Genomic DNA, 15,376 nt, shown 5'->3' with positions numbered 1-15,376 from the left:
AGATTTGAGATGTTGATGAAGGGTAGTTGATAGTGGTTGTCGAAACCGTTAAAAATAAACCTATTAGAAATCAACAGTTAAGAACTGTAGATAGTGATAATAGGATCGAATCACAGGAATTTGACACTAAAGACTTTCCTAACAATAACTTGGGCAAATTAATAATAATAGTAAAATAAAAGGGGGTTGTTTTTTATGATGATGAACTAAGATTAAAACTAAAGTAGTAAAGAAAGTAATGATCAAAAGATGAGTAAATTAATAATAAAAAGATCCTAGTTGAAGTATAGGATCCATTTCAGTTTGTAATTGATCATTGATACTTTAATTCTTCTATTTATTTCAATAAATTAGTTTAGATTGTGGAAGACACTCTCCACAACCAAATTCCTCCTTAAGTTTAGTTTGATTAGAAAACGTTCGCTAATCAAACACTAGTTAACAAACTTGTTAACTAGTTACCAAGGAATGTTCTTGGTGTTCTTCACTTTTCAACTGTTAACTGCTGTAAGAAATAAAGAAATCTAATTCTAGCCTTGCCAACCACGTGGTTAAATTAGATCATGCAACCAATTGTTATTTGTTTTCAAATAATCTAAGCAATTACGGACCTAAATCACTCAAACTAACAATATATTGCTTATGCAATTAAAAACAATGGGTCCTTATTGATTTTAATAGCAAGACAATAATAACATGAAAAACAAGTTGCATAAATATTGAAAAATAAAAGTTTGACAATGGAGTTTTAGATCTTTCAATTCATAACAAAATTGAAATTTCTCCAACTCCAATTAGAGGAAAAGATTTTTAACCACTCATGGTGAACAAATAATACATGAAAGAGAAAAGAAAGAAGAAAAAGAGAGAGAGAGGCACTGCTAGAGCTTTCTGCTGAGAATTCTGATATCCCCTTCTGTTGGTTGCCGCCCTCTTTTTATAAGTGATAAGTCCTAATCCTTCTTGGAGTTGAATCCTATTTTGACTTGGTCTTTGACTTGGTCTTTGATGGTCTTTAATTCTTTCTTTGTCTTTGTATTTTAGCATAAATAGATCTCCTTTGGTGAAGGACTTCCTTTAGTGTGATTTCTGGAGGTGTCATAGGATTAGTCTTGTTGTATTTGAAGTAGGATAGGACTCTAAGACTTTTGAATTTTCACCTTTCCCGCACTTCTGTATTTTCTTGCTGGAGACAGTTGATTTGGGCAAATCACTTGCCCAAATCGTTTTTGCGAGTCACCTCCGGGTTTTTGTTTCGGCTTTCTTCAAGTGCATTGGCCAGCGATCCGGGCAAATCATTTTGGGCATATCAAGTCTTGAATGTTTTAACTTCCTCTTCCTACAGCTACCTTAATCATTCTTTGGGGCTTGATTTGGCCAAATCACTTCAACCAAATCAATTCTTCAGCTTTTTTTTTTTCTATTTTTCAGCTTTTATGCAAAAATATTATAAAAACATAAATTAAGTTAGGAAAGTTCATATTTAAACAGTAATAATGATAACAAAAATGTGGCTAAATTATGCTTGACCAAATACCCCACACTTAGCTTTTTGTTTGTTCTCAAGTAATAAATAACTTAGTTAATTAAGCTCCTTTTCTTTTGAGCCTAATTATCACTTAATCAACCACCCTAGATTCCCAAATTGAAACACCGCAGTGTAGAGTACATGCATTAAGGTCGTCTTTTTTTTTCCTTCTTTCCCCTTATCTACCGTGGCCAAGAGAAAGTTTTAATTTGATTATGCTCATTCTTTAGTTTTTAGTTTCAGTCTTATGCAGCCTCAAGAGTGACTTGCCCTCTTTTTAAGCATTTTTATTCAGTAACACTTTTTATTCTTGTCTAAAAAAGTCATTAACTTTTTTATGCGAAAGTGCATATTTGTGATATCCACCCCTCGGTTACTCAGTTGGTCACTTGTTCAAGTGGCTACTAGCTCTGTTCATATTCCTTGACCATTGGAACAGGTTTTGGTTTTGTGCTTTTTTGACTTTGCTGAGTTTTTGTTTTTCTTTTTATAGTAATTTGGACAAATCAACTCACTGAGTGCTGCACTAACTTATTTCTGTCACATGCATTGTTTATTTTTATCTTCCTTGACCACAACAAGTTTGAAGATTCAATTCAAGAGAAAAATTTCCTAGGCGAAAGTAACTCACTACAAATAATTCAATTCAGGCTTAAAGGGTTGGAAAATCAATGGGGTCATGAGATAGGAGACTCTTTTAACTTTTTTATCTGTGTTGAGTAGAGCAAAAACAAAAAATCTATGTATATGTGCATATGTGCAAAAAGGAATATGTGTGTAACTATAAGTGAATAAGTGAAAAACTAGAACTATACAAAAAATATGGTGTAGCAGAGCAAAAAGATAGTGCCTAGTGCCTCTACTCAGCATTTTCAATACCCCCACACCTAGTTCCAATATTGCCCTCAATGCATAATATAAAGAAAGAAAAAGAGAAAGGGACTTCCTGGCGAAGTGTGTGATTTGCCCAAATTTGCATCCAAATCCGCGACCAAATCACTTTTGTAGATGGTTTCTAGGTAGGAAGTTGTTCACCAGCACTTGCAGCCATATGCTGCATTCTCTCTTCAATTCTGGTCTGACGGGCCTCCACCGAGTGGTCTTGAGGTGTCTCGGTAGGTGCCTCTTCTGTGGTCTGTTGGGCTACTTTTGGCAAGACAGGTTGCTGGGATGCTGCCTCCTGGTTGACAGCCTTCTTCCTGAACACACGCTCATGGCGTGGTATAACAGGTCTTGCAGGAGTAGGGGAAAAAACTCCCCCCACCTTGCGAAGCAACCCCATATCATCCAAAGTACGTAGGTCTAGGGGGGTTGGTTTGCTGATGGGGTAAGATTAGTATAATCAGGATGCAATAGTTTTAAATTAACTGCAATGGAAGTGATCAAGTGCCCAAAAATTAAGGGGCGGTGGTAGGTGATTGTGCTAGAGAGCTGTATGGCAACCCAGAAACCCAAGTGAATTTTTTGTTTGGTGGACATGCTCTACAGGATATACAATTCAGGTGAACCTCTTCTATAAGTTGCACAACAAATCCTTCATAAAATGGTTTCAGACGGTGCCTATTGACCTTAAAGATCTTGTCTGTTTCTAGACTGCGTATGTCCACAGCTCCATGTGGAAAGACATGTTCTACCAAGATTGGCCTAATCCACATAGACCGTAGCTTTTTTAGAAACAATTTAAATCGTGAGTCAAAAAGCAAAACCTTATCACCAACCTGAAACTATTTTCTAGAGATATGTTTATCATGGAAGGCTTTGGTTTTGGCTTTGTAATCCCATGATGCTTCATATGCATCACGCCGTATTTCCTTTATCTCTTGAAGTTGCAATTTTATGTGGGATCCGGCTTCTTTTGCATCGAGATTGTAGCTCTTAACAACCCAATAGGCTGTGTGTTCAAGTTTGACGGGCAGATAGCATGCTTTACCATAGATCAACCGATATGGAGACATTCCAATTGGCATTTTTGTAGGCTGTTCTATATGCCCATAAGGCGTCATTTAGGCGTACACTTAAGTTTTGCGATTTGGATAAACTGTTTTCGCTAGGATGGACTTGATTTCCCTATTTGATATTTCGACCAGCCCATTTGTTTGAGGGTGGTAGGCAGTGGATGTTCTATGGACAACATGGTACTTTTTAAGAAGGATTTCCACTACCTTGTTGCAGAAATGAGTTCCTCGATCACTAATTATGGCTTTGAGCAAACCATATCTAGAGAAGATGTGGGTTTTCACAAAGTCAACCACCACCCTTGCATCATCAGCTCTTGTTGCTTTGAGCAAACCATCTCCACCTGCAGCCACCTACAACCTCAGCGTGAGTACACCAGATCACACCACTTCTCCAATGCTAGGCCCATCGGGTAACGCCGCCCCTGCCTCACATCCACCACCATGAACAGTTGTTCTGGTGCCATGCACCGATGATGAACTGCTCACTAGAGCTGCACGACGGCACTATTGTCGCAAACAGCCCTCACGCGACACCACAACCGCTGCTGCTATACTAGCCCGTACATTCTCGTCTCCCACCATCGATCGCCAATAGCAATCTTTCGCTAGCCCTCTCCATTCCACTTCTTCTTCTACAAAAAATACCTCTCTTAAATCTCCACAAACTAACCTAGCAATTGTGAATGTCTCTCTTGCAGGTACACGATTACACATTGGGAGAGACAAACATCACTTACCTCTAGCTCCATCACAACCACGTGGTAACCTTTGATTCACAAGCAAAAAGGAAAAAAGAAAAGTATACTATAGTTTTATCTCTTCCCATCGTACAAGGTAAAACCTTACATGCCTCTACTGTGCAAAAACTAAATTTGAATGTGGATGTTTTGATTGAAAATATTGGATGGGTGATTTTTTTTTACCATAAATTGCCCCATTTATTATGAACTGATATGAGAATTTTATTCCACATTTTCCACTGCATTACTCACTGGCTGCACACTGGACACTGTTGATGTTATAAAATTCAGACTATTGGATCAGCGATTTACATATTCTCTAATAGAATTTAATAAAGCACTTGGGTTGATTGATGATGAATCTACACAATTTGAAGCTTACTTGAATGTATACATTGACATATGCAATAATTTTAATCCACAATCCATGCATAAAATGCTCACGCACCAACCACCAGTCCCTTTTAATTCTTCCAAATCTAGTGATTCTTATTTACACTCACCTGCTCTGATCTTCATATATCTTTTGCTTGTATACTCTTTTTTAGGAAGGAAGGATTCCTTCGAAATCCTATTTAAAACTGAGTTATTTATTCTATAGTGCATGATTGAGAATAAAAAAGTCAATTTGGATTGTTTCATCGCATCACAGTTATGCATTGCGATCACTCGCCATAGACCATTGATGTTAGGATACATAGTCACCTACATAGCTTTATATGAAGGATTGATTGATTTGATACATAATGATTTACACAAAGCTTGTGACCTGTTGTCCTTGGATCTAATGAGTCTTAACAATATGGGTCTATTATGCAAAAATGATATTGTGTTTTCTCTTCGTCCTCCAGTTCCATCATCCTTCGACCAGACCATGTGTTTAAAAAAAGAGTTGTATGCACTGCCCTTGTTGTCCCTACTCCGGCAATGGCTAATCCTCCCTTTGATGCACAATAAGATTTCCAAACTCTCAATGCCAGAATCGATCAAATGGAGAGTTATTTTAAAATCATCCTGGAGCTTGTTGCTACCCATTTGGTACGCCTAGCAAATAAAGTCACTGACATGTAGGCCACAATCCGCTCTACACACCAACAATGATAATAAATGGCCATTGCATCCTTCCTTATCACCGGGTAGTATTTTGAACTCTTCTTTATTGTTTTATATTTTGATTTAAGTGTGAAGGGAGGCTATTTAGAGGAAATAAGAATGCTTAGATTGCATTGATTTTCATCACATTGAGGACCATGTTATCCAAGTGTGGGGAGAGAGTTACTGTCCATATCCATGATGTCCATCTCCTTTAGCTTTCTTTATTTTTGTTTCATTAGTTTTAGCTTTATTTTCTTTTATTTTAATTGTTTTATGTTATGGTATTAGTCCTACTAAACAAGACATCTTATGCCAGGTCACAAAGCGAGAATCCATCAGACCATAATCTGGATATGAGCCCCACTAAACAAGGCATCTCATGTCAAGCCATAAGGTGGGAATTCGTCAGGCCATGATCCGAGTGTTAATTCCACTAAACAAGACATCTCATGTCAGGCCACAAGGCATAAATCTGTTAGGCTATGATCTGGGTGTTAGTCCCACTAAACAAGACATCTCATACCAAGCCACAAGTTAGGAATTTGTCAGACCATAATTTGGGTGTTAGTCCTACTAAACAAGGTATCTCATGTCAGGCTACAAGGCGGAAATCCTTCAAGCCATGATCTGAGTGTTAGTCCCACTAAACAAGACATCTCATGCCAGGCCACAAGACGAAAATTCGTTAGGCTATAATCCAAGTGTTAGTCTCGATAAATAAGGTTTTTCATGCAAGACCACAAGGCGGGTTCCGGCAGGACATAATACGGGCATTAAGTCCTGCTAAACAAGGCATTTTATGCCCAGGATGCAAGATGGGCATATGCCAAGCCGATCAACTAGTTGTTACTCCCGTTTCACAAAAAGTTTCTAAGGCATTTTACGTCCTATACGTAGGCCGACCAACCGGGTTGTTGTCCCTTTAAGCAACCTAAGAGGGGGGTGAATTGGGTTTATAAAAAAATTTAAGGTAAGAGACACAAATTAAAAAGGGAATAAGGAAGGTAAAGAAAGATCAACACAAAGATTTATAGAGGTTCAGCTATCTCAAGCCTATGTCCTCTCCTCAAGCCCTCCTTGAGAGTTCAACTCCACTATCAAATCTTCTTTGGATGAAGATTAAAACCCCTTACAATTTTAGAGTAAAACCCTTGCTCTTTTACAAATCTCTTTTTCTCATAAGAGCAATCCTTTGCTCGAAATTACAAATTCACTCAACAACCTTCACTCAATCTTAAAGGCCAGCAGGGGACCTCTGATGCTACACAACAATCGCCCAAAGTGAGTTATGAGCTGTCACTATAAGACAGGGTCACATGGCAAGAGTCTGATAAGTTGATATGCAGTCCCACATATAAAAAGGAAGACTCAGATACCATTGTACTTGATTCTTCAACAAGACTCGGACACCATTGTACCCGACTCTTCAGTAAGACTCGTCCTTTCTTGAAGAGGTCGAGTCTTCGTATAAAATTACAATTAGCAGGCACAATCAAGCAGAACTCATTACGCCTGTAATCGAGGGATCCCCAATCGATTAACCAGTGATATCCCTTATAAATTAGCCGGTCATGTCATTGTCGAATTTTCAAAAAATATTATAATTAACTCATCTTCTTACAGTATAAAAACTAATTATCACGGAGACAAAAGTATACAATTCCTACGCAACTACTCTTGAATTCTAAGCAATTATTTATATTCGCTCTATTCTTCAATTTACTAATTTGAGCTTTGAAGCAGCTGCTATAAGCATCAACTACCTCATACTCTATCTAGTATAGCTCTATTTTCGACCACATTATATATATATATATATATATATATATAAAAGCTTATTAAATAAAAAAAATTCAAATGTTTATATTAATTTATGTTTATATTTTAAAATTTAAATAATAAATAATAAAATTAAACTTTTTAATTTGCTAAAAATTAATTTAATATGAAAAGATTAACGGTCAATTATAATATAGTGTCTAAAATTTTATTTTAATAAAATATAAAGTACTTTATTTTTAAATTTTATATTAAAAATAAATATATTTTATATTTGTAACATTTAATATTAAATATATTATATTGAATAAATATTTATTATAAATAAATTTCTTTTATATAAAGTGTCTCATATAAATATTATATATTAAAGTATTTCATTGAATATATTTATTCTTAATATTATAAATTATTTCTACATTTTTCATATATAAAAAATTTTACTTCTTATTAATAATATTAAATAAAAAAATATGATATGCTTTAATTAGACTATTAAGTTTTTTTATATTTTAAGTTTTTATTAATTTATTATATGTATATAAAAGTGAAAATGATGAGTAACTAATAGAATTTAAAAAAATATTATTGAAATAAAAAATATATTTTAAGAATTATTTTATTAATCAAATAAAATTTTAAAAGATATTGTAATTTATTGGTAATTTTTTAATATTCTAACCATAATCATGAAAAATTAAAAATATTTAACTTCATTATTTAATATTTAAAATTTTAAATATAAACATGAATTATTGCAAACTTTTGAATTTTTCTTTTAATAAGCCTTATGTGTGTATATATATATATTTTGAATATAAGTCATAGTCGTCAAGTCCAAATACCCAACATAGGATATTGTGGTTGGCAATTTGGTGGCGGCCTCCTACTTTTCTACTCTTGAGCGGTGGATATCCCCATCTTTGGGATCTCTAGAATGAAGATTAAGTTGACGCTTGTGGACAATTTGATGTACTATCCCTTTAATCTTTTCGTGAAATGCGTTTAAATAAAAAAGAAATTCATGGGTCAATTTTATTGCCTCATAAGAACTATGAGATCACTTCAAGAATGCTTTCGGCATTCAGAGTTTGCAGACTAACCATAAAACCATATTTAATAATCAATCGTATAGATCGAGTGCAAAAAATAACTGTGCGAAAACCCACAGTGGTCATGTCACACATGAAAAATATTTATAGGACCATAGACATCTTAATAACGTTTGTTCCACCACCCTGCCAGTACTGGCTACTGCAAAAAGCCTTCATAACATGTAACACCACCACCTTACATATATATAATGTTTATGTGGCTACCTTTTGCTCCTTGTCTCTTCCATGCATCTTTTCTAAAGATTCTATTCACGCTTTTATAAATAGCTATGCGTACAGTTGATCTGATGATCTTTACGTAGTAGGTACCTGCTTATTTCTTGACCAACCCAACCAGGAGTAGTGATGCTGCCGATGATATTGATGAATCAACTCCCCTTGCCCTCCAGGTTCTCTCCCAACCGCACAACTCTATCTGAATTTTCCACATTTTTTTTTTTTTTAATTTCCCTGTTAGAATCGCCCATTATCTTGATTTAACTCTGCTAATTAACCATAACTTTTAACTGCCTAACTAATTAAAAACATAGCTTTAGAATTCAATAGGATAAAGTATTTTCACTTCTAAACGAGCTTATGGGCATCAACAACTCACACATTAGAGTAGATTTAAGAGTGACATGGATTAAATTTATATTTTTTTTAATTTTTTAAATAGGACTCGTATTTATAATTAAATATTTAATAGCTTATTATCAAAATTTACTTAAATTAATAAAAAAATAATACTGTTAATGATAGGATCTTTTTGTTCTAAAATTAGTCTCAGACCCTAATTTGAAAAAAAAAGTGTAAAGTCAGAAGATACGTTTTATACTTTTTCTTATTTTTAATTAAATATTTAATGCATTTTATCAAAATTTAACAATATTAATAAAAAATATTATTTTATTAATAAAAAAAAACATAGTCATTTTTTTCCATAAAATTAACTTTTGACAATGACTCAAAAAATGCACAAAAATATAAAGCATTTTTTTATATTATCCCTTTTAAAAAATATCACGTCACATATTTGAATTTTTGAAATTTAATAAACTTAAAAGGTTAAGCATACAAATTTTTTTATAACTTTTATATATATAAAATAAGATAATATTATTATGCCTTTATAATTTACCCTATCTTTATAATTTTAGAATTATATTAAAATACTCTATTTTGATTCAGTTAATTAAAAAAACATTCTTTACTATATTAGTCAAAATTAAAAAAAAAATTTGATATTATACCTCTATAATTTATTTTAACTAATTAAAATACTTTTATATTTTTATTTTATTAACTAAAAATAATACTCATTAATTTCTATCCATTTTTATCATTAATTCATTGGGCCAAAATTAAAAAAAAATAATTGTATGTTGAAATTAAACTCATATTAAATAAAATTCACCATTGATCTACTATTCATCAATTTTATCATTTAGCTCATGATTGTCATATTATCTGCAAATGTAATTGATAAGTAAAGGAAATTGAATTTTATTGATTGCATTCTACACTTATTTATACAGCAAAGAGAGCATTTTATAGAAACTTACCATTTAAACAAATAAGTTATAAGCTGCACTTTGCTTAACTTAAATGTAATGTTTTGATCAATTGCTCAGCCATAAAAAAATTGAGTTTTATTTTGAGTTATGAAAAAAATTGAGAAATTTAGGGTTTATAAATTATTTCACTTTCGAAAATAAAAAAAATATAGAGATACACGAGAGAATATAATAAAAAAAAATATAGAAACAAATCGAAATGAGATAAGTGGTGAGTTTTATTTGATAAAAACGGTAAATATGAATACGTTTTTCAGGTTTAACTAATAAATTAAAAATAAAAATGGATAATAAAAACTAACAAATATCTTTTTTAGTTAATATTTTAAAAATATAAGGGTAATTTAATGTAATCTTAAAACTATTGGAGTATTTTAATTATTTAGGAAAAATTTAAAAATAAAAATATATAGAAATTAACGGAATTAAAATATAAGCAAATTTTAATGTAATTTTAAAATTAAAAATATATTTTAATTAATTATAGTAAAATATAACAGCACGACATTAATTATCTCCATAAAAAAGATTGAAACTTTTCATTTGTTAGGTCTCTATGTGCAATAATGAGCAAATATGATGACCAAGTAGGTGAATCATGATCATCATATATATATATATATCATGCATCATGATCATGAGTTCCACATACATAACTCAGAGCAAAAGTAGTATATATTAGGGTTAATCAGCTTGCTTTCTTTCATTTGTTTGTAGTTTACACAATTGACAGATCTTGATTTTCAGCTACGCAGCCATGAGTAGAGGTGGAAGCTACGGTGGGAGGCAGAGTTCCTTAGGATATCTTTTTGGGTCTGAAGAGCAACCAACTCCACCGCCTTCCCGGATTGCCAACCTACCCCCATATGGGATTGATACTATCTCCGAGGAGAAGCCTCCGAGCAATTCTTCATCTGAGAAACAAAAGGTCTCAAACAACTATCACCGAGCTCAAGGCCAGAATTCTGGCAACTTTATTACTGTGAGCTAATCTAGCTTGGCTTCTTAATTAATTATAAAATTACAAGTATGCTTATAACAACTATATATGATTGTTAACCTAGTTAAAACATGGTTTTATTCAGGATCGACCTTCTACAAAAGTCAAGTCGGTGCCTGGAGGAGATTCATCTCTTGGGTATCTCTTTGGAGATAAGTAATGTTTCTTAATTTCTCCAGTTATATATATAATAAGGGATTTCAGGGAAAACAGTTAAAACAAAATAAAAGAGGGTTATCAGCTCATATCCCATTATTGTTGATGAAATTTTAAGTGTAGAATATGTGTCTGTCCTGCAAATTGTAGTTAAGCAAATTAGAGTATTAGACAGCTTTGTGTGATTTGTCTATATAATAAGGGAAGGATGTTTCTGTTCTTTCCTTTTAAACCCACGAAACTTATTAACAAGCTTAGCTAATAATTTAGGCATTTTCTTTCTTCTTTTGTAAATTTATGACAAAAAGAAAAAATTAAAAAAAGAAATCATACAACAAAACCTCCATAAGGTGGGTTAAAAAGAAATAATAATCCGCAGGCATGAGTGCATGATATTGCCAGATGGGACAGCTCTAGCTAAACAATCTGCAGCTGTTTCTGGGGATTCTCAAATAGTTTCAGTTCGAAGATTATCTTTCATGTCCAAATTTAGAAACCAAAAGGTAACAACCTTACCCGTTTGGATTCTAAAAGGGTCCAAACCAAAACCATTTTCCTTGGAAATTGGCATGATGACTTCTGTGTTCCTTTCACCATGGACAGAAGTATATGCAAATTCAGTAATCCTTCACTTTTCAGTGGATCTATATTAAGTTGAACTTGAATTTCAGTGTGAGATCGGGTTTGCAATTTCAACTTGTTTTCCATTTGAAATGTAGATCACTTTCTTTTTCCTTAATTCTCAGTGGTGCTAGTCTTAGTTTTCTCTTCTTTCATGTGCATGAATTACTGCATGAAACTCCTCACCCTCTTCCATTTGCATGTGCCCCCTTACATGCGTGAGCCAAAAATAATATTAGAGGTTCATCTGTCCCTCTTGGGTTACTGATTTAGGCATTGGTTGGAACTTGGAATTAATTAATTCGTTATGATTGAGGTTGTTCTATTATATATACTACCTATATCATGCTGTTATTGTTAACTTCAACGGCGTCGTATATTTTACTATTTTTTTTTATATATTTCTTTCCCTGAATTTGTATATATATCTTTAAAACAAAATTTAAGTTTGATTTATAAACAAATAGAGATGCAAATTAATTAGTTTTAAATTTTAGAGAAGACTTGAATCGATTTTCTATCCGTTGAATCCGTTGAAGGTTCACATTAACTTTTGAAAAAAAATTCGAGACAGACGACTTTCAGAAATACAACGAGAGCCTCGTGCTTAGTAATAAGTTCAAAATTCAAATTCTATTTTTTAGGAGTCAATTTTATTTTTTAATTATTTTTTTAAAATTTTTTGTTTTTTTATTATTTCACATACTTTTCAATTTTTAAAATTCAATAAAAAAATTTTAATTTTTAGTTTTAATTTTCTAAATTTTGATTTAATTACACGTTATTGATTAAAATTTCTTACGGTATTTAAATAATTATAATTCAATAAATTTTATTATCGTTATTAATATTTATGTTGAGATTTTATATATAATTAATTAATTAACATTAATTAGCAAAAAGAATATATATAAACATTTGATTTATGGTTGTCTAAATCAACAAAGTTTTACTCGCATGAAGAGTCTACAGAGTTTATATTTACAATAATTTAATTTTGAACTTCACATTTATCTGAAATGCATATGCCTATGTAAACGAATATGCTTATGTGTGTGTATAGAGTAGAAAGTAGCTTTGAGAAAAATTTTAAAAAATACATCATAAATTATAGGGTTATTGAAATTTTTTTTAAAATATTTATTATAATTTATATTTATATTCAACTCTTTAAATTTTGATTGATAAAGTTAATTTTTTTTAATTTACTGTAATTATAATCAATAAAATTAAATTAAATTTAAAAAAGTTCGTACTAAATTATAACATAATTTTTAAAATTCTAATCGATTAATAAAATAATTCTAAATATATATTTTTATTATAAAAATGTCATTTTTTATTAATCTCATTATTTATTTTTTATTTTTAATTTTATATAATATTATAAATTATTAATAAAAACTTAAAATATGAAAAAAAATAAAATTTTACAATTTAAAATATATAATATTTTATTTTATTTAAAATATTATTAATAGAAAGTGAAGTTTTTCGAATATAAAAAATATGTATATAATTTATAATATTATTTAATATATAAATTTATTTATAATAAATATTTATAATATATTTAATATTACATATAATAAATATAAAATATATTTAATGTTAATATAAAATTTAAATTTATCATTAATTTTTTAATTCTATTGACTATAATTATAGCAAATTAATGAATTTTACCTTTATCATTTAAAATTTAAAATGTTGATTGAATATAATATAAATTGCTGTAAATATTTGAATTTTTTTATAAAAGCCTCTAAATTATATTTTTTTAACAATAATTATAAATTTTATTATCAAACAGTTATGCCTAAGATATTAAAGAAATAGGTGTTTTCATGATTTTACCATCTATCTTGGCCAATGGTTGATTTTGATTTGAAATTAGCAGTTTGATCAATCAAATTATTCAATTTTTTACTATTTTAATTCGATTTCAATTTAATTTTATAACGGTTATGATTATAATTTTTTATGGTTACAAATTTAAATTTAATTAAATTTAAATTTTAAATAGTTAATAAATTTCGATTAAAAAATTTAAATTTAAAAAATTTAGATGAAATTAAGTATAAATATTAAGAAATTTTATAAAGAAATAAATATAAATATTAAATATTATTGAATTAATAATCGAATAGATAAGTAAATTTTATAAAATGTGCCATTTGCATGATACCGTAAAAGATAAAATAATATTACGTAAAATATAAAATTAAAATAATATTACATTTAAATAGAAATAATACTTATAATTGAGTAAAAAAATTAAATTTAATTATTTGATAATTTAATTTATATATATCTTAATTTTAAGTGGCATAATTTTATAAAATGATTTATTTTAAAAATTTAAAATAAAATTAAAATTAAACCAATTCGAATCGATTAGTGTCGATGTAATTTTAATTTTGATTAAAACAAAGCATATAATTGATTTTAATTTGATTCAGAATTAAAATTGATTAACCGATCTAATTTCAATCTAGTTTACAGTCTGAGCCGATCAATTCAAGCCCACTACTATCCAATTAATTTTGCTCCATTTGATCCTATTTTACGGCTATACATCTTTTAAGGTAATGAATTGGAAAACTTTTCCTTTATTGCATGAATTTAATTATCCTTTCATTTGTGAATAGTCATTCATTTAATTCAATCGCGATCAGCCATATTCAGTTAAAATCGAATTAACGTAACTGAATTAATTTAAAATTTTAATTTAATTTTTTATTTTTTCAATTTAATTTAATTTTTATTTTTAAAAATTTAAATTATTTAAATTTATTTAATTTTAATAAATAAAAAATAATAAAATTAAATCAAATCGATGATAATGTATTATTTTTAATAATATAGAAAAATTAAATTATAAATAAAATTAAAATATTTTAATTAAATTTTAAAATATATAAAAATTAAAAAATTTAATAAAAAGTTCAATTAATTAAATTAAATTAAATCGATTCAAATTAATTTTATTTAAAATCAATTCAATTTAATTTTTATAAATATTAAAATTTTAATTTTTAATTTATTGGATTAGAAATGATCAACCTAGATTCATTAGATAGAAATAAATTTGCTAAATAGTGAAAACTCTTGAATAAAGTATTAGAAGGAATAGATACTCTTGTATTAATAATAGCAAAATATGATATCATGTGGGGTTTGGTCATCTCTTGTCTCCTATAAGATAGCCAGTGAAAGGCAATGAGAAAAGTTCACGGGTTAGTATTTGTGTACCACTACAAGCCAGAAGGTGGGCCAATCCTCACCATCCATTTCCCTTCCTTCAAGTTTCAAGATCCCAATCTCTTCCCCTTCAATCTCGCCCACGTAAATTTAATAAAATTATAAAAGTTAAGCTTCTCTTTGATATAATTTAATTTGTATAAAAAAAATAATTAATTATTTTTTTTCATTTTAAGCAGGAAAATTATTAAAAAATAAATTAATTGAATTGAATTTTAAAAAAAAAATTATGAATTTGAAATAGAGAATAAGAGTTTCTAATTTCATTTTAAAATTATAAACTTAGCAATTGAAGTGTTCGGTAATTTCAAATTAAAGATTATGATGTAATTTATTAGTAGATTTTTTAAAATTTGAAGAAATTTTTTTTATATTTTTCAAAATTAATGGCCATTTAATAAGTTATTAAATAGTAATTTTTTTTTTAATAATAATAATAATAATAATAATTTAGCCATTTGATCAAAGAGGATGTGGGCATGAATTCATCTTAAAATCCCATTTTTCCTGTTTTCATTGTCTTAATGTCTATTTTGTCATGTGTAAACATAGTTATTCTAAAAT

The 15,376-nt window shown here is 29.5% G+C and overlaps 1 protein-coding gene across 2 annotated transcripts; it reads left to right on the top strand.

Annotated features, from left to right (window-relative positions):
- Positions 1–8,446: 8,446 nt before the first annotated feature.
- LOC110629920 (protein SPIRAL1-like 5) lies at positions 8,447–11,160 on the top strand. Of its 2 annotated transcripts, none has more exons than XM_021777137.2 (3): positions 8,447–8,604; positions 10,519–10,753; positions 10,857–11,160. In XM_021777137.2, the coding sequence occupies exons 1-3, from the start codon at positions 8,561–8,563 to the stop codon at positions 10,929–10,931; spliced, it is 354 nt and encodes a 117-aa protein (XP_021632829.1). In that variant the 5' UTR covers positions 8,447–8,560; the 3' UTR covers positions 10,932–11,160. The 2 variants fall into 2 exon arrangements, with proteins under 2 accessions (XP_021632829.1, XP_043806424.1); XM_043950489.1 differs by lacking the exon at positions 8,447–8,604 and adding an exon at positions 10,307–10,358.
- Positions 11,161–15,376: the final 4,216 nt, after the last annotated feature.

The sequence above is a fragment of the Manihot esculenta genome, chromosome 1 (genome assembly GCF_001659605.2).
Source record: "Manihot esculenta cultivar AM560-2 chromosome 1, M.esculenta_v8, whole genome shotgun sequence".
Taxonomy (NCBI): Eukaryota; Viridiplantae; Streptophyta; class Magnoliopsida; order Malpighiales; family Euphorbiaceae; genus Manihot; species Manihot esculenta.
The sequence above is the reverse complement of the archived record's forward strand: the minus strand, read 5'-3'. Positions and strand labels throughout refer to the sequence as shown.

What these genes read in the sequence shown, in the direction of transcription:
- LOC110629920 (XM_021777137.2), top strand. Translation starts at nt 8,561, where the DNA reads ATGCTGCCGATGATATTGATGAATCAACTCCCCTTGCCCTCCAG. An exon ending in CAACTCCCCTTGCCCTCCAG is followed by an intron (nt 8,605 to 10,518) that starts GTTCTCTCCCAA and finishes CTTGATTTTCAG; the next exon opens with CTACGCAGCCATGAGTAGAG. An exon ending in ATTCTGGCAACTTTATTACT is followed by an intron (nt 10,754 to 10,856) that starts GTGAGCTAATCT and finishes GGTTTTATTCAG; the next exon opens with GATCGACCTTCTACAAAAGT.